Here is a 20605-nt window from a genome sequence, read left to right as displayed (position 1 = left end):
AAAAATTTACATTTGGTATCTTTATGTTTGAAGCATGATATGTGGGAAAAGGTTGAAAAGTTCAAGGGAGCCAAATACTTTTGCAAGGCACTGTATGTATGGAGCGGTGACTGAAACCGCCCAAGGCTGCCGGGAGAATTAAAGTTCATTTACTCCCGGCAGTCCGGCTTTCAGTGTGGCTGCCACATGGCGTTAGAATGGTACTAACTTGCAGATTAACCCCTTATCTGCAGGGGTTAATAGTGTTTTTTTCCAGATGAAAAGTTCCCTAAAAAAACATGGCTCCACTCTTTCCTAGGCAGGCACATATTTATCACTGACCTTTCATAAATAGATGCCCAAGTGAACACATCATGGAAAATTGAGGTTTCTCAAAGCCACAAATTTTAATCTTGATCCTTCAGTTTGGGCACTTGCTTCCCATCTCTGTGCACTTTTGAGTCCATTGTGAGAAAAGTGCAATACAAATGTTTGTTGTTGTCTGCTATTAACAAGAATAGATGCACCAAGCACTTTACACGTGTTATAATCTTTCATTATCTAATCTTTTACTAACATTTTCATTTCTTTTACCTTTGAAGGTAATATTATATCTAACATCCAAGTGTGGCAAAATGTTGAAGTTGGGCATCCACTTGTGCCTACTGTGGTTTTCTGTGACTATCCTCATTAGCATTATCCATGGCCAGAGATATAAACAAGCAAAATCACCTCTTTTGCAGAACAGACCTTTTATTGCAATTTGGAACGCGCCTACACAGCAATGCAAGCAACGATATAAAATTGACTTGGATCTCACCGTCTTTGATATAGTTGTAAACCCCAATGAAACCCTGAGCGGTCAGAATGTAACAATATTTTATCATACTCACCTGGGATATTATCCATATGTTACTGATGATGGGGAGTCAGTATATGGTGGTGTGCCACAAAATGTAAGCCTCGAGAACCATTTTACTAAGGCTGTACAAGATATTACCAGCAGAATACCAGCTGAGGATTTCCATGGTCTTGGAGTTATTGACTGGGAGAACTGGAGACCACAGTGGGATAGAAACTGGGGAATTAAAAGTATCTACAGAAATAAATCAATGATGTTGGTAGAGGCTCGCCATCCAGATTGGCCTATAAACTTAATCACAAAACAGGCTAAGGAAGAATTTGACACTGCTGCAAGGAGCTTCATGAGAGATTCTGTTATTCTAGCTCGTGAGATTAGGCCACAAGGCCATTGGGGATACTACCTGTTTCCCGATTGCTACAATTATCATTATAAGGAGGATCCTTATTCCTATACAGGAGAATGTCCAACAATTGAAATAAAGCGCAACGACTACCTGCAGTGGATGTGGGAATATAGCAGTGCACTTTTCCCTTCCATCTATTTGGACTATGTTCTTCAGTCAAGCTCAAATGGTAAAAAATTTGTCCATCATCGTCTTAAAGAAGCAATTCGAGTTGCGTCAATGTCAAAAAGACCATATGAACTTCCAATTTATGCATATGCAAGGCCTTTCTATGCATTAACGCTTTATACTTTATCTCAGGTAAGTGTATTATTAGTTAGTTTGCACATGAATTGAAATATGAAAATGAGAATTGTTGGTGTATAAATAATTCAAACATTCACAGGACCTGCTGATTCTGTCAGCCACGTATTGTGTCTTGGGGTGTCTCTTTCTACAGTGGCACATGTCATGGGGAAATTGGCATCAAGCATGGTGGATTCTACAGTGCTAAATCTTTAAATCTTTTTTTTCTCAAAAAGTAGATCAGCAGCACCCATTAAACAAGTCTTGTGCTCTCCTCTTTGCCTTTTTAGATTTTATGCACAATTGGCTGAACATGCATGTGTACGGAGGGAGGAGGTGATAGGAATAGCTGGTGGATAAAAACAGTAGGTGTGTATGGCCACATTATTTATGACACTGCAAATTCCCCCTATAGATGTTAATAGATTTTAGCCATAAGGTGTTAAAGTCATTTCCAGGCATAGTTTGTTTAACCCTTTCAAGACCTTGCCCTTTTCCATTTTTGCGTTCTCGTTTTTCGCTCCCCTCCTTCCCAGAAGATAACTTTTTTATTTTTCCGTCAATATGGCCATGTGAGGGCTTGATACACTTTTGAACAACATCATTGGTTTTAGCATGTCGTGTACTAGAAAAAATTCCAAGTGCGGTGAATTTGCAAAAAAAGTGCAATCCCACACTTGATTTTTGTTTGGCTTTTTTGCTAGGTTCACTATATGCTAAAACTGACCTGCCATTGTGATTCTCCAAGTCATTACAAGTTCACAGACACCAAGCATGTCTAGGTTACGTTTTATCTAAGCATTAAAAAAAAATTCTAAGTCTAAAACTTTGCTAAGAAAAAAAAATTGCACAATTTTCCAATACCCGTAGCGTCTCCATTTTTCGTGATCTGGGGTCGGGTGAGGGCTTATTTTTGGGTGCTGAGCTGACATTTTTAATGATACCATTTTGGTGCAGATACCTTCTTTTGATCGCCTGTTATTACATTTTAATGCAAGGTCATGTGACCAAAAAAACGTAATTCTGGCATTTCAATTTTTTTTCTCGCTACGCCGTTTAGCGATCAGGTTAATCCTTTTTTTATTGATAGATCAGGCGATTCTGAAAGTGGTGATACCAAATATGTGTAGGTTTGATTTTTTTAATTGTTTTATTTTGAATTGGGCGAAGGGGGGTGATTTAAACTTTTATAATTTTTTTTTATATATTTTAAAACATTTTTTTTACATTTGTCATGCTTCAATAGCCTCCATGGGAGGCTAGAAGCTGGCATAGCCTGATCGGCTCTGGTACATAGGAGCGATCGTCAGATCGCCCCTATGTAGTAGATCTACAGCATTGCTATGAGCACCGACCACAGGGTGGCGCTTATAGCAATCTGGCATCAACAACCATAGAGGTCTCAAGGAGACCTCAGGTTGTCATGCCGACGCATCACTGACCCCCGATCATGTGACAAGGGTCGGCGATGCGCTCATTTCCGGCCCGATGGCCGGAAGTGGTAGTTAAATGCCGCTGTCAGCGTTTAACAGCGGCATTTAACTAGTTAATAGCGGCGGGTGAATCGCGATTCCACCCGCCGCTATTGCAGGCACATGTCAGCTGTTCAAAACAGGTGACATGTCCCGGCTTTGATGCGGGCTCACCGCCGCAGCCCGCATGAAAGCGGGGATACCGTCCTCCGCAGTAATAGGACGGCGAAGGTTGGGAAGAAAAAAATAACTTCTTTACTCACGCTTCTCAGGTCCCGCCCAGAGTCTTTGTCTCTGCTTACTGTGTCTGTATTTGTCTGCAGTGCTGCCATCACGTGAATAGCACTGCAGCTAATTACTGAGTTCAGCGGGTGCCTTGACAAAGCTGGAAACAGTAAAAGACACCGGGAACAATGACAAAAACACAGCGCATGATATGTGGGAAAAGGTTGAAAAGTTCCAGGGGGCCGAATACTTTCACAAGGCACTGTATATACGGCACAATTTGGAAGCGGGTGTATGGAACAGGCTCATGCGTCGAGCCCAATCCATATCTGGCAGGCTGTGGCATCGCTGCATAAAGCACAACAAATCAGACAATGGCATCTTTAAGAGCCATAAGAGAGTTAACAAGAAAAGTAAAAAAAAAAAAGTTTTATAAAATATGGAAAAAAAATAAATTAAAAAAATAGAAGTTCAAATCACCCCCCTTACCCTCATTGAAAATGAAGATATTAAGAAAATTAAAAAGCACACTTATTTGTTATCCCCGGGTTCAGAGAAGTCTGATTTATCAAAATATAAAAACAGTTAACCTGATCGGTAAACACCGTAAACGGAAACAATTTAAGAACACCAAAATTAAGTTTTTGGTCTCCACAATTTCACAAAAATACTGTAATAAGCGATTAAAAAAAAGGAAAAAAAAATCACATCTATCTCAAAATCGTACTGAAAAAAAACAACAAACTTTGTCTCATCCCTGCAATAATAAGCCACCACACAGCTCCATTGGAAGAAAAATTAAAATGTAATGGGTCTCGGAAAATGGTGACACAACTCGGAAAATATTTTTTTGTAAGCTTCAGATTTTTTTTCACCACTAAAATAATAAAAAAAAAAACTGGACATGTTTGGTATCGCTGTAATAGTATTGATGAGGAAAATCATACTGCATGGTAATTCTTACCACAAAATATACACAGTAAAAACAATTCCCAAAAACAATATCAGAATTGTGTTTTTTTTTTACAATTTCATCGCACTTGGATTTTTTTTACCGTTTTTGAGTACACTATGTGGTACAATGGTCTAAACCTTCAGCCCCCTTTGTGGATTTGTCTCTTAAGGTACCGTCACACTAGGCGATATCGCCAGTGATCCGTGACGTTGCAGCGTCCTGCATAGCGATATCGCTATGTTTGGCACGCAGCAGCGATCTGGATCCTGCTGGGATATCGCTGGTTGCAGGGAGAGTGGACGAACTTTCTTTCGTCGCAACTCTCCCGCTGACACCGCTGGATCGCCATGTGTGACGCCGATCCAGCGATGTCTTCACTGGTATCCATGGTAAACATCGGGTTACTAAGCGCAGGGCCGCGCTTAGTAACCCGATATTTACCATGGATACCATGGTAAAAGTAAAAAAAAAACCACTACATACTCACCGTCTGTTGTCCGTCACGTCCCCTGGAGCTTGCCGTACTGACTGTCTCAGCGCCGTCCGGCCGTAAAGCAGAGCCCAGCGGTGAACCTGCAGTAACAGCGGTTCACCGCTGGGCACCGCTGTTACGGCCGGCCGGCGCTGAGACAGTCAGTGCGGCAAGCGCCGAGGGACATGAAGGACGACAGAAGGTGCGTATGTAGTGTTTTTTTTTTTTTTTACATGGGGACTTCGGCATCGTTGAAGACAGTTTCAGCGATGCCGAAGTCGCTTGGTCGCTGGAGAGAGCTGTCTGTGTGACAGCTCCCCAGCGACCACACAGCAACTTACCAGCGATCACGTCGCTGGTTGCGATCGCTGGTAAGTTGCTTAGTGTAACGGCACCTTTACTTTGTCACAGTTATTATCTAACTATTAACTTAGTTCACCATAGTTATCTATTGCATTTAAAAGTCTTTAACAGACCCTTTTCTAAATCCCCATCTATGCCACTAAGGGTAAACATGACATCAATTCTTATACAGATGCTTGATTTGTGCAAGTTTTCGCACATGTTGTTTTTCTTTTCTTACAAGGTGGTCTCAACAATAAGTATATACAGTTGGAAAAATAAGTATGTGATACACTGCCAGTTTTGCTAGTTTTCCCACCTACAAAGAGTGGAGAGGTCTGTAATTTTTATGATAGGTAACCTTCAACTGTGAAAGACAGAATCTAAAAATAATAAAACAGAAAATCACATTGTATGATTTTTACATACCATATATACTCAAGTATAAGCCGACCTGAGTATAAGCCAAGGCACCTACTTTTGCCACGATAAACTGGGTAAGCTTATTGACTCAAGTATAAGCTGGGCATGCATTGTCCCCTCATCCCTGTCCTGCTATGCGTGGCTCCCCCTTCCCTGTCTAGGTATGAATGCCTCCCAGTTCCGTCCATGTCTGCATGCCTCCTCCGTTCCTTCCCTGTATGCATGCCTCCCCCTTACCTGTCTGGTATGAATGTCTCCCACATTCCATCCCTGTCTGCATGCCTCCCCCTTCCCTGACTGGTATGAATTTCTCCACCATTCCATCTCTGTCTGCATGCCTCTCTCGTTCCGTCCCTGTATGCATGCCTCTCCCTTCCCTGTCCTGGTATGAATGCCTCCCCCGTTGCATCCCTATAGGCATGTCTCCCAGTTCCGTCCCTGTAAGCATGCCTCCTTAACCCCTACCTCTTGTGAATGTTTCCTATTGAATTAAAAAAAACCAAAAAACATTCTACTCACCTACCTGCGCTCCACGCCTATGGGAGTGGAGACGCGTCCATATTCATTACCCTAATGAGCGGTACCACGTGACCGCTGAGCACAGGAAGAGCTGCAGGCAGGCGCCGGCGGCCGGAACGAGATGCAGTGCCAGCACCTAGGGCACGCAGGTAGGTGAGTGGGATGTGTGCGTCGGCTCTTGGCACCCGCTGCCCCCTCCCCCGCCGTCTTTCTGTACCGTGACTCGTGTATATGCTGAGGGGGTTGTTTTCAGCACAAAAAAAGTGCTGAAAAACTCGGCTTATATATGAGTATATACAGTAATTAAATTGCATTTTATTGCATGAATTAAGTATTTAATCACCTTCCAATCACCAAGAATTCTTGTTCTCATAAACCTGTTAGTTTTTCTTTAAGAAGCCCTCCTACTCTGCACTCATCACCTGTATTAATTGCATCTGATTTAACTCATTTTGGTATAAAAGACACCTGTCCACACACTCACATTCCAACCTCTCCACCATGGTCAAGACCAAAGAGCTGTCAAAATTGCAGACCTGCACAAGCTTAGTGAGAAGGCAACAACTCTTGACACAATTATTAGAAAATGGAAGAAACACAAGATGATTGTTAATCTTTCTCTGTCTGGGGTTACATGCAAGGTCTCACATTGGAGAGTAAGCATGATTCTGAGAAAGATGGAGTCCAAACATTTTCAAAAATTAGGGGCAGACACTAAGAAAAGTGGCATCAATTGACCCACAGTGGAAATGTGATAATGGCACAGCAGCAGTCAGCCATGGGCCAAGCATGAGGTATCGGAGTCTGGGCCAGCATTTATAGCTTTGAATTTCAGTTTAAATTAAGACAAGGTGGTTGATGGACCAGTGTAAGCCTGCTTTTCTGTGTGCCCTGATAACTCAAGCAACAGCTCAAACAGCTCAGCCACAATTAGGTGGAACAAAAATCAGCTTGGTACACAACTAATGTCAGAAAAACTTAAGGAAAGTAACACAGGTAGTTCACTGAAAGTAAGTGCATGGCCTGCCGGTCTGGGAGCCCCACTGCTACAGATAACACACCTGAAGGAGAAGGATTGTATCACTTCATCTGAAAGCATTTAGCTTTTAAGATTCTGGCTTCAGTAGCCAGGCTGCAATATTCAACCTGTGAAGGTCCGGGTGTAAAAGGGGGCCCTGGTGAAGGAGGTCAACTCTCGGGATAGAAGTAGCGGACCTTCCTGGGCCATGTCCATCAAAGCGCTGTACCAACTTCTTCCCAGCCACATGGGAGCGGTCAAAATTGTGGTTACCTGATCTGACCTTATCTACTGCAGTGTGCTTACTAGAATCGGGATCCGTGGGAAGGCATAGGCCAGGTTGAACCTCCAAGGGTGAGAAAAGGCATCTATTACTTGAGCTCCATCCGGCAGATGTCCTCACCTTCGCTTTCTGGCCACTGGCAAATAGATAAACATCCGGAATCCCCCATCTCGACACAAGGGATAGAAAGACTGCTTGGTCCAGGCAGCACTCCCCTAGATGGACGTCCTTTCTACTGAGCAAGTCCACCTGGACACTGGTGGACCCCTCTAGATGGAATGCTGTGATGGACAGAAGATGTTTCTCTGCCCAGGAAAAAATTCTTGCAGTGATTGATTTCCAGCTGGCGTTTTTCGTGCCTCCCTGGTGTCAGAGGTAAGCCACTGTGGTCATATTGTCGGAATAGACACTTACATGATGACCTTGGACAAGGGCAGATGTGGCTTTCAATGCCTCCTCTACTGCTTTCAGTTCTCTGAGGTTGAGGACCTGGATCTGATGTCTGGGGCCCATAACCCCTGGAAGTGGGTTCTCTCTACCACAGCGCTCCAGCCTCTCTGATTGGTGTCTGAAGTGAGTATCTTCAGGGGAAGCTGTTCCCAGCAGACTTCCTGCTGGAGGTTCTGGTAGTTTAGCCACCATGAAAGAGAAGACTTCACATGATCGGGAAGGGGAACTCTCCTGGTCAGAGAATTTTGATGCCTTTTCCAAGACAGAAGAACATGAGTCTGGAGGACTTGTGTATGGGCTTGAGCCAAGGAAACTGCCTGGATGCATGATATCAGCGATCACAGAATAGACATTGAGTCCCTCAGGGTAGGAGCTCTCTGGTCTCTGAACTTGGAGATCCTCTGAAAAAGATTGGGTTGATGATCTTTGGGCAATAAGGATGCTCTTTTCCCTGAATCCAAGAAAATTCCAGGAATTTCTTCCTTGATGAAGGATGAAGATCCCACTTCTCCAAATTTGGGATCCAGCCCAGGGATTCCAGGATCTCCAAGGTTTTTGCCACATCTAAATTTAGAAGAGGGATAGATGGTGCAACGAGTAGAAAGAGGTCTAGATACGGAATGATACAAATCCCCTCATGACGAATGAAGATTACTGCTTCTGCCATAATCTTGGTAAATACCCGTGGCGCTGATGAAATGCCGAACGGGAGGCCATTGAATTGGTAATGGCTGACCTGATGACCATGGGGAACTGCAAATCTGAGGAACTTCTGGTGATCTGGGTGGATTGGTACATGGTAATAGGCATCCTTCAGATCTATTGTAGCCATTACTAGGGTTGAGCGACCTTTACATTTATAGGATCGGGTCGGGTTTCACGAAACGCGACTTTTTCAAAAGTCGGGTCGAGTGAAATCGGCCGATCCTATAAAAAAGTCGGGGTCGGGGTCGGCCGACACTCGAAACCCAATGCAGTGCATTGGGTTTCCAATGGTTCCCAGGGTCTGAAGGAGCGGAAACTCTCCTTCAGGCCCTGGGATCCATATTTAAGTGTAAAATAAAGAATTAAAATAAAAAATATCGCCATACTTACCCTCTGATGCGCCCTGGTACTAAGCGGGAACCTTCCTTCCTTAGAATCAGCCTTACAGGACCTTGCGGTGACGTCCGCGACCAATCACAAGCCGCGACGTCACCGTGACGTCACCGAAGGTCCTGGAAGGGCTGATTCTTAGGAAGGAAGGCTGCCGGAAAGAAGCCGAGGGTGAGTATATTCCTATTAGGTATATACTCACCCTCGGACGCGCCCTGCTTCTTTCCGGCAGCCTTCCTTCCTAAGAATCAGCCCTTCCAGGACCTTCGGTGACGTCACGGTGACGTCGCGGCTTGTGATTGGTCGCGCGAGCGGTCACATAGGCGGCCGCGCGACCAATCACAAGCCGCGACGTCACCGCGATGTCACCGCAAGGTCCTGGAAGGCTGATTCTAAGGAAGGAATGTTCCCGCTTAGTACCAGGGCGCATCAGAGGGTAAGTATAGCGATATTTTTTATTTTAATTCTTTATTTTACACTTAAATCTGAATTCCGATACCAATTCCCGATATCTTAAACATATCGGGAATCGGTATCGGAACTCCGATTCCAGATTCAGAAGATCGCCGACTTCATGGCCGACCCCACACAGGGGTCGGGTCGGGTTTCATGAAACCCGACTTTGCCAAAAGTCGGCGACTTCTGAAAATTGCCGACCCGTTTCGCTCAACCCTAGCCATTACCCAATCCTGTCCAATGAGTGGGATTGCTGATTTGATCAACTTCATCTTGAATCGTCTGTATGCGATCACTTGATTCAGGGATTTCAGATTGATGATGACTCTGTGCTTCCCTGAGGGTTTCTTGACTAGGAATAGGCAAGAGCAGTGCCCTCTGCCTATCTCCTGTAAGGGTACCTGAGAGATCACCTTTGGTTGAAGCAGACCTTGAAGATCTAACAGTAAGGAGTCTTGAAGGTGTAGACTCTGTAGTAAGGTAATTCTCAGGCATTGAGGGGGAAAACTCTCGAACTCTAGTTTCAACCCGTCCTGAATGGTACGGAGAAACCACTGGTTCATGGAGATGGATTGCCACTGAGTGAGGAAGCCGGAGAGTCGACCCCCAACAGGAGAGCAGTCATTGTTTGTCAGGAGTTTGCTGGTGGTGGGGGACAAGGATATTTTTACCCTCTACCACCCTTTGGTTAGCTCCAATGGCCCGGTTTGCCTTTCCCTTTATATTCCCTCAGGGAAGACCGATCTCGGGAGGGGCGGAAAAACTTTTTTTAGGGTTTTTCTGCTCAGGAAGTGATTTATTTTTGTCTGTAGCTTTTCCTAAAATCTGATCGAGAGCTGGACCGAAAACAATGTCCTTGAAAGGGAATGGTGTAAAGCTTAGACTTAGAGTTCACATCACCACTCTATGACTTCAGGCACAGAGCTCTCTCCTAGCTGAGTTGGAGAGGACTGCGGATTTTGCTGTTACACGTACTGATTCCGCAGAAGCATTGGCTTTCTGAAGGAGGGGAAGAGTCAAGTATCTCTTCCCTAGGAGTTCTCTGAGTAAGGTGGTCTTCTAATGTACGGAGCCAGCGAAATAGAGATCTGGAGACACAGGTGGAAGCCACTTTGTCTTTAGCAAATTAGTGGAGGTGTCCCAGGATTTTCTTAATAAGCTCTAGATTTTACGATCCATGGGATCTTTGAGCTGAGACGAGTCCTCGAAAGGAAGAGCCGTCTTCTTAGAAACTCTGGACACCTGCACATCCACTTTGGGAATTTCCCATAAAGAGCAATCTCCGTCTAGGGGAAAACAATTTTTTTTTTTTTAAACTGACGGGACACTAAGCCCTTTCTCAGGGAGATCCCATTCCTGAAGGATAGCTTTGAACCCCCCCAAACACCTCATCCTGCATCTCACTTCCTCCTCCTCAACCCCCCATGGTGCTTCTCTCCATACTAAGCAATTCCTCTATATCTTCGGAAGAAAAATAACATATTTTATTATTGGACTTGGGGGTGGAAGTGGAACCCTCATTCTCCCAAATATCATCTGATCCACAGGTACGGACTTCGCCCGAGTCTGATTCAGATTCCACAGGTGCCATCTTCCTTTTTTTAGAAGGAGGGGGTTGTGGTGCCAGGGCCTGGGAAAAGGCGGACATAGTTCATTGAACCTCTTGCTTGATGAGGGATTTGATGCTGTCCAACAGGGAGGGCTGTTCGGCACGCAACACATTGTCAGTGAATGGCTGGCAAAGCTTTTTATATGCTGAGGGAAGCCTGGTAGCACATACACCACACTGGAGCTGGGCACTCCTTAGGAGTAGGGTTCATAAGGCCATAACCCTCTGGACCTTCATCCACTACTTACAGTATTGGGCTCTGCAGAGGCAGAAAGGGATTGTTTGTCGCCATCCATGGTCAGTCCGTCAGCAGTTACAGATGGACACAGACAATGGGCTTTACCTGGAGGCATCCCCCGATCACGATTTATATAATCGATGTCCCAGCATTTTAGTGTTTGCACTCCTCCTCCCCCAGGTCGTCAGGGGGGAACCCTGAAGGGAACACCCCATTCATGCGAGTAGCTCCGGAGTACACCCGAGACATGCCAGGAGCGCATGCATTCCACCCTGGAACGCACCAGAAAGTGAATCGGAAGTTCGGCTTAACGTTACTTCCGGTACACGCTGACTCCGGAACTAGCCGGCATGTGGAAAGGAGGATGCCGGGGAGCTGCAAGAGGACCCCGGCCACATATCACGCCACGCTTTACCCCCGAGGAGGTGCAGGAGGGACATGAGAGGTCTCGAGTCACATGGAGATCATGGAGACTGAAGCAGCCCACGGAGGACGAGAGTGGTGCCCCGAACTCAGCTGCCCAGCATTGTGTAGGTAAGCTTACGGTGCTCCAGATTGCCGGCCATGACAGCACCATCAGAGAACCTCTTCATGCCCCAAAGGGGACAGGAAAAACACTGGTGGTTGCAGGAAGGGGAGAGGTATTTAACCTCTTTGTGTTTCCTGTCCCCCATTAGGGCGGGGAGACAACCTCCGATGCTGTCGTGGAAGGTGACTAGAGAAAATTACAATAATTTTACTACTACATGCATGAACCGGCACATGCGCAATTAACATGCATTAGTCTGTGAATCTCACTGTGCTAAAATGCGGCCGAGTGGGTCTCGCCAACCACCAGCCACCCCATATGCTGCTTCTTGTTCCTCCGTCACCGTGGCAAGTGTCCTCACACAGGTCTCCAGCCGCAGAACCTCCACTTATTTAGCCACTTCAGTTTGGGTGAGTGAGAGCCTTTAGCTGGTACGGAAGTAGACATGCCTGTTTTTTAATGATCTAAGACACGGAGCACATCACATCTTTCTCAATCCACCATAACATATCTGACTGCACCTCTTTCACAGTTCAGCAGTTTGTTGTATTCACTCTACTCCACCCTCTCTCAGCACAGCATCCAGCCCACGGTCCCGCAGTCCCTCTTTTAACCAGCTGGTTCAAAACCCTAGGCCCACACCTGTCAGTCACCTATCAGTAAATTGACAATCTGTATTTATTTCCTGAAATAGTGTGGCTGGTCCACAGAATTAGCACAAAGGATTTATATTCTGAAATGTGGATTCCTGGCTGGACCACAATATTAGCCCAAACTATTTTGATTATGAAATGTGACCTGGTGCCTGCACCAGTGTATTACCCCAAATGATTTTTATTATAAAATGTGCCTGCACCACAAATGATTTTGATTAGGAAATGTGGCCTCCTGCCTGTACCACACTAATAGCACACACACGAGTAAGATGCTGGAAGGTCACTTCCACACAAAATCCTATGTAGCTGAACTGACAATAAATCACCTATCTGACTACTTGCAGCAACAGGAGCAGCCTCTCTGTGCTGCTACACTGACAAAATGATGGAAAAACAACATGTCTTCTTTATATATGGAGAGGGACATGTGACTTTGGCAGCCAATGACACAAGCCCTTGTGTCTGGATTTTGTGGATGGTTTCTGCACCCCGACTGGGTGCCGGAATCTCCGCACATTAAGATAATAATAAAGTATGACCTCTCCCCACCCCCTCCCCTCATTAAACACGTCCCCCCCAGCTCATCATTTTACTGACGTTCAGAGAAAATGGTCGGGAATCCAAACACGAATCCGAATGAAATATTCTCATCCGGAATTTGAGATTGGTGGACGTTTTCGGAACAAGTTCACTCATTTCTACTTATGCGAGCCAAACAAGTGCACTGTCATGCAAATGTGTTATTTTATAGTATACATAACATTCATATACAGTAACATGTGCATTGCAGAATACACATCTAATATGTAACCAGCTATTTACATTATTATAGATACAGAATTGTTTTTTGACATGTCATATTTTGTTATTATTATAGATTGACTTAGTACATACAATTGGAGAAAGTGCAGCAATGGGTGCAGCAGGTGTTGTATTGTGGGGAGGCAGTGATTACTCCAGCACAGCGGTAAGATTGCTCATAAAAAAAAAATGTAAAACTTCATCAAGGAGATTATTTATTCAGTTTGTACTCTCTTTTTTTATAGGACAGCTGCAATTTACTGAAGAAATTTATTGGTGGACCTTTCGGACACTACATAGTCAATGTGACTAAGGCTGCTAAACTTTGCAGTAAAGTCTTATGTAACAAAAATGGGAGATGTGTAAGAAAGAATGAACACTCAGCAACTTATCTGCACTTGAATCCAAAGAATTTTAAGATAAAGTCCCATTTGTCTGGTAAGGGACATTATGTGACTGGGCATCATGGAAAGCAAGATGTTAAATACATGAAGCAGAAGTTTGTGTGCCAATGCTTTGAAGGTTGGACTGGGATGTTCTGTGAATTCCCACAATTTGAGGCTATAAATTTGAAATCAAAAATCTCACATAATGGATCTAGCTTACCATTCCATTCTTTTAGCATTTTCTGTGTGCTGCTCCAAACTATCATTTTACTAAGAGTTTACAATTAATTTAGTAAATGATCTGTCAAATTTATAATTATTCCACAAAAAGGATGGTTCTGCTATTTCCCAACAGGAGTCTGCTGTCGGCCTTTAATTTGCTAAGCGGGGCAAGTAAATAATACTTAAAGAGAATCATTACCCAAAATTTACATAAATGAGAGGTAAGAATGACAGCTAAAATTCTGCAAGGAAATTATGTCTGATTAAAGGAGCACGACTGTTAAAGTTTGTATCCTCTTAATATATTGCAATCATAATATATAACAGTGTGTACTTACAATTTCTCATTTTGCCTTTCTACAAAGTTAATTCTTCTCTTTTCTCTGCTCTATGTAGAAACAGGAAATCTATTTTCCCTGCATTTATTATTTCCCTGTTCAACTACTGACCCAGCTGCTTCCTCCTCCCCCAGCCAGGGACTTGTAAAGACTTATGACTTATGCAGGGAAAATTGAACTCATGTTTCTACATAGAGGTTAGAAGGATTCAGCTAGTCAGTTTTTTAATCATGTGATGTCATAGAAATAATGGAAAAGAAAAAAATTAGAGGGGTGGAAGAGCAAAATGAGCAATTGTAAGCACACAATTCTATATGATATAATGAATGCAATACTCTATATTAAGAGAATAAAAATGTTGATGGGAGTGCTTTTTAATCAGACATAATTTAATCATTTACTTACAGAATTTTAGTTCTCACTCTTACCTCTAATATATGTAAATTTTTAATATTGAGTAATTATCCTCTTTAACCCCTTAACGTCCAATGACGGGCAAAATCCTTCATTGGACACCTCCCCTTGTTTGGTGCGGGCTTCAGTGATGTGCCTGCACCTTTACCAGCACATGACAGCTGATCTGATCAGCTGACATGTACCCCTATCAACCGCGGGTAAAATCACGAATCACCCATGGCTGTTAACATGTTAAATGCCGCTGTCAAACTCTGACAGCAGCATTTAACATGCACGTGCAGGAAGTACGTCATTACCTCCTCCCATCGGCGCCTGTGTCACATGACCGCGGGTTGCTGATGGGTCTACATGACAACCCGGGGTCAGCCGGAGACCCTTGTGGTTGTCATAGCCATCTGGTTAACCCCTGTGGTTGGCAAAGCCAGCTAAGTGAGGTATTCTGCTACATTGGGCCCATGTAGCCGATCAGGTTATGGCAGCTTCTAGTCTCCCATGGAGACTATTGAAGCATGCCAAAAGTAAAAAAAAAGTTTTAAAAAATATTTAAAAAATATAAAAGTTCAAATTACCCCCCTTTCGCCCAATTCAAAATAAAATTAAAAAAATCAAATATAAACATATTTGGTATCGCCAAGTTCAGAATAGCCCGATCTATCAATATATAAAAAGAATTAGTCCAATCGGAAAACGGTGTAGCCAAAAAAAAAATCGAAAGTACAGAATTACGTGTTTTTGGTCGCTGCTAAATTCAAATATAATGGAATAACGGGCGATCAAAAGATCATATACATGCCAAAATGATATCAAATAAAACATCACCCTCACCAGGCCCCAGTTCCCAAAAAATGGAGACACTATGGGTCTCGGAAAAAGGAAACTTTTTTTTTGTAACAAACTTTGGAATTTTTTTTCGCCACTTAAATAAAAAAGAACCTAGACATGTTTGGGGTCTACAAACTCGTAATGACCTGGAGAATCATAATGGCAGGTCAGTTTTAGCAATTGTGGAATTGCACATTTTTTGTAATTTCACCGCATTTGGATTTTTTTCCCAATTTTCTAGTACATGATATGGCAAAATCAATGGTGCTATTCAAAAGTACAACTCATCCCGCAAAAAACAGCCCTCACATGGCCATACTGATGGAAAAATATAAAAGTTATGGCCGTGGGAAGAAGGGGAGCAAAAAATGGAAATGCAAAAATGGAAATACCCCTGGTACCCCTTAAGGGGTTAAGGATTATTTACTTATCCTGCTTATCAAATTAACTCAGACACTGGCAATTTGCAGAACCAGTATTGTTTGTCACATTTGAATTGTCACATTAAATTTTGCAAATATGTTTAATGCATAAGCTAGGAAGTATTTGTTAAATGAATGATCCAGGAAGAGATTGTAAAAAAAAAAACTACTTACCCATATAATATATTTAACACACATTTTTTTCCTAGATAACGTTGTCTATAATGTTTAAATATGAATGCTTTAAAACAATGGACTTCTGAGTTTATGGATACTATGGCTGCTTTTTAACGTGCAAGCGTATACATTGCACGCATGAATAAAATGTTACATGAAAATAGCCTAATTAATTGTAAACCTTCACTATATTGATAGGGAACACTTACAAAAAAGTAATTTTCTGATAAACTAGTTCAAAAGTTACAATAAATATGGTTTGACTTCCTGTTAAAAGAACGGCAGCAATAATAAAAGTGAAACTACCAATACCTCCATTTACAGGGACTGTCTGACGGCACTAACTGACCGCCAATCGGTAAACATTTACTTGATTTGCCGATTGTTAAATCCTGTAACAGGGATACAGGAGTGAACAATGTGCACTTGGAAGTGAAAACAGGATTAAATGACCACCAATCAGTTAATGTTCAGCCTATGTGCGATGATCTTTTTCGCTACACAAAAGATAATTTCTCCAGATTTATCAGTGTAAAAGCAACTTAAAGGGAATCTGCCAGCACATTTTTTGTTATGTAATCTGAATACAGAAGGAGATAGAGGCTGAAACACAGAATTCAGGGATGTGTCAAAGTGCATACTGTGGTATAGTAACTCTGAAGGATTTATCATTAAGACATTAACATTGCTGGATTACATTAGTTCCGCAATGCCCACTCCTATGATAAGCACCTCACTGTCTATGGAATTTGTACACAGAGCCTGGTGTGGGCGGGGTTAGCTTTCTCAGCTTTGGTGGGGGCGGGGTTAGCTTTCTCAGCTCTACCTTATTCTAAATCTAAAAGCTCTGATTGTGTCAAAACAGCTGCACCCAGTAATCTAAGTGATACATCATTGGATTCAGCTTCTCTTTGCCTACATCAGACTGCTCTTAGATGAGGTAGCAAAACCTGCTGACAGCTACCCTTTAAGTTAAAAACAAAATTCATTAACAATCTTTTTAACCTGCTTTAACTTCTAAAGATTTTTTTCATTTTAGAAGACAAATGTTGGACAAGCAGTCTCATAAACTACCCTTCAGTATTAAATATGAATTATAATTGTAGTATAAGACAGAAGGCCCCTTCTAACCACCTCCCCCAGTGCTTTTCCAAGTACCACATCTGGATTGATGCATCTAACAAATTTATTACATTCCATATCATATTAACACATCATGGAAACAAACACTATCAGGGAGGGAACTAACCGTGCTGTCATGATGGACTCCTGGAAACATCATTACCAGTAGGTCTAATACCTATTTTTCAGGACGTCCCTCATGACAGCACCATGGAGAATACCAAAGTACCTCCTCAGAATGCGACCACTGCCTGGAGAACTTTCCTTCCAAAGGCAGTTTGCTGACCTGAAAATACATCCAATTTATAATGTTTACAAATGTATTTAATCTGGCCCAGGTTGCGGCCCTACAAATGTGCTTGACTGACGCCCCCGCCCTCTCAGCCCAGGAAGTGGAAACTGCTCTAGTTGAGTGGGCTTTTAGGCTTTCAGGGGGGTTATCACTTCTGAACTGTAAGCTGGAGAAATTGCCGAAATTATCTATCTTACAATAGTGGCCCTTGAGGCTTTTTTCCCTCTATTTTGCCCCCAAATAAAATAAACAGATTAGCATGCTGCCTCCAACTTCAAGTGGCATCTAAGTATCCAATGACTGCCTGTCTAACATCCAACGCGTGAAAACGGCACTCTTTCTGATTTGTCGGATTCTCACAAAAGGAAGGTAAGATTATTTCTTGGCTTAGATTTTGAGTAGACACTACCTTTGGTAAAAAAAGCAGGATTTCATTTAAGGACTATACTGTCATCCAATATCTGGAGAAATGGATCCCAGGTGGACAGGGCCTGGATTTCCCCAACCCTTTTTGCGGTAGTAATTGCCACTAAAAACGCCATTTTAATGGTCCAACACGAAATGGACATTTTCCTCAGGTACATAAGCGTCTTTACAATGGGCCTTAACTACGTTAACCCCGAGGGTGGTTTACATGTTAATGACCAGGCCAATTTTTACAATTCTGACCATTGTCCCTTTATGATGTAACAACTTCCATGGATCCTGGTGATTCTGGCAATTTTTTCTAGTGATATTGTACTTCATGGCAGTGGTAACATTTCTTTGATATGACTTGCGTTATTTGTAAAAAAAATGAAAATTTGGCAAAAATTTAGAAAATGTTGCAATTTTTCAAATTTGAATTTTCATGCCCTTAAAACCCCTTCAAGACGCAGCCCTTTTTCGTTTTTGCTTATTTGTTTTTCGCTCCTCTCCTTCCCAGAGCCATAACTTTTTTATTTTTCTGTCAATATGGCCATGTGAGGGCTTATTTTTTGCGGGACGAGTTGTACTTTTGAACAGCACCATTTGTTTTACCATGTCTTGTACTAAAAAATGAGAAAAAAATTCCAAGTGTGGTGAAATTGCAAAAAAAGTGCAATCCCACACTTGTTTTTTGTTTGGCTTTTTTGCTAGGTTCACTAAATGCTAAATCTGACCTGCCATTGTGATTCTCCAGGTCATTGCAAGTTCATAGACACCAAACATGTCTAGGTTATTTGTTATCTAAGTGGTGAAAAAAAAATCCAAACTTTGCTAAAAAAAATAAAAAATGAGCCATTTTCCGATACCCGTGGCGTTTCCATTTTTCGTCATCTGGGGTCGGGTGAGGGCTTATTTTTTGTGTGCCCAGCTGACGTTTTTTACGATACCACTTTTGTGCAGATACGTTCTTTTGATCGCCCGTTATTGCATTTTAATGCAATGTCGTGGCGATCAAAAAAATGTAATTCTGGCATTTTTGTTGATAGATAGGGCGATTCTGAACGCGGCGATACCAAATATGTGTATGTTTGATTTTTTTATTGTTTTATTTTGAATGGGGCGAAAGGGAGGTGATTTAAACTTTTATATTTTTTTTTATTTTTTTCATATTTTTTTAAAACATTTTTTTTAACTTTTGCCATGCTTCAATAGCCTCATTGGGAGGCTAGAAGCTGCCACAACTGGATCAGCTCTGCTACATAGGAGCGATCATCAGATCGCTCCTATGCAGCTGAATTACAGACTTGCTATGAGCGCCGACCACAGGGTGGTGCTCACAGCAAGCTGTCATCAACAACCATAGAGGTCTCAAGGAGACCTCAGGTTGTCATGCAGACGCATCGCTGACCCCCGATCACATGACGGGGTCAGCAATGAGCGCATTTCCGGCCCGATGTCCGGAAGCGGTGGTTAAATGCTGCTGTTAGCGTTTGACAGCGGCATTTAACTAGTTAATAGCAGCAGGTGGATTGCGATTCCACCTGCCGCTATTGCGGGCACATGTCAGCTGTACAAAACAGCTGACATGTTGCGACTTTGATGTGGGCTTAGCGCCGGAGCCCACATCAAAGGGGGAGACACGACATGCGTAGTACTAGTGCGGCGCATGTGGTGAAGGGGTTAACTCACAAAGAGATGTCACACAAAATACTTAATAAGTAACATTTCCCACATGTCTACTTTACATCAGCACAATTTTGGAATCAATTTTTGTAAGGAAGTTATAAGGGTTAAAATTTAAACAGCGATTTCTCATTTTAACAACACCATTTTTTTTTTTAGGGACAACATTTGAAGTCACTTTGAGGAGTCTATATGATAGAAAATAGCCAAAAGTGACACCATTCTAAAATTCTAAAAACTGCACCCCTCAAGGTGCTTGCAACCACACTAAGGGTACCGTCACACAGTGCCATTTTCATCGCTACGACGGCACGATTCGTGACGTTGCAGCGTCGTATAAGTATCGCTCCAGCGTCGTATACTGCGGTCACACGTTGCAATACACGGCGCTGGAGCGATAATTTCATGACGTATTTGCGATGTAGAAGCCGTTGGTTACTGTGCGCACATCATATACAACCTGTGTCACACAATGCAATCATGCCGCCACAGCGGGACACTAGACGATGAAAGAAAGTTTCAAACGATCTGCTACGACGTACGATTCTCAGCGGGGATCCGGATCGCAGTAGCGTGTCAGACACAGCGATATCGTAAATGCATCGCTGGAACGTCACGAATCGTGCCGTCGTAGCGATCAAAATTGCACTGTGTGACGGTACCCTAAGGCCGTGTGTCCACGGTAAGTAAACGCTGCTTGTTTGACGCTGCAGCGTCAAACACGCAGCGTCCAGATGTTCCAGCATAGTGGAGGGGATTTTTTGAAATCCCGTGTCCACTATGTGTGGAAACCCGCACGCGGCGGGCCTGCGACTCCGGACATGCTGCGCGTCTTTTCAGATCGCAGCATGTCCGTGCTACCTGCGTCGCCGCTGCGTTGCCGCAGGTGATATCACAGGGCCCTATGGCGAGGGGTGCGATGATCCCGGATGTGTACAGTACACATCCGGCATCATCGCGTCCCAGAAAGGGGGCGGGGCTTCGCCGCTCTGGCGATGCCGCCGGCCATCCTGATCGTGGACACGTACCCTTAGGGTATGTTTCCACGGTCAGGAAACGCTGCTTGTTTGACGCTGCGCAGAGCTGCAGCGTCAAACAAGCAGCGTCCAGATGTTCCAGCATAGTGGAGGGGATTTTATGAAATCCCGTCTCCACTATGCGTGGAAACCCGCACGCGGCGGCCCTGCGATTCCGGACATGCTGCGCGTCTTTTCAGATCGCAGCATGTCCGTACACCTTGC

General features: G+C 43.4%; 1 protein-coding gene across 3 annotated transcripts in view; it reads left to right on the top strand.

The window, feature by feature from the left end:
- Nucleotides 1–16113, top strand: part of LOC143776042 (hyaluronidase-1-like) — an 85768-nt gene extending 69655 nt beyond the window's left edge. For 2 of the 3 annotated variants that reach the window (XM_077264933.1, XM_077264934.1), the window contains exons 3-5: nt 582–1547; nt 13152–13241; nt 13321–16112. In XM_077264933.1, coding sequence (XP_077121048.1) covers nt 615–1547; nt 13152–13241; nt 13321–13749 — 1452 coding nt within the window. In that variant the 5' untranslated portion in view covers nt 582–614 and the 3' untranslated portion in view covers nt 13750–16112. Of the gene's footprint in view, nt 1–581; nt 1548–13151; nt 13242–13320 lie in introns of all 3 variants that reach the window. The other variant, XM_077264935.1, reaches the window with a different exon arrangement.
- Nucleotides 16114–20605: the final 4492 nt, after the last annotated feature.

This window comes from Ranitomeya variabilis, chromosome 5, assembly GCF_051348905.1.
Source record: "Ranitomeya variabilis isolate aRanVar5 chromosome 5, aRanVar5.hap1, whole genome shotgun sequence".
Taxonomy (NCBI): Eukaryota; Metazoa; Chordata; class Amphibia; order Anura; family Dendrobatidae; genus Ranitomeya; species Ranitomeya variabilis.
The sequence above is the reverse complement of the archived record's forward strand: the minus strand, read 5'-3'. Positions and strand labels throughout refer to the sequence as shown.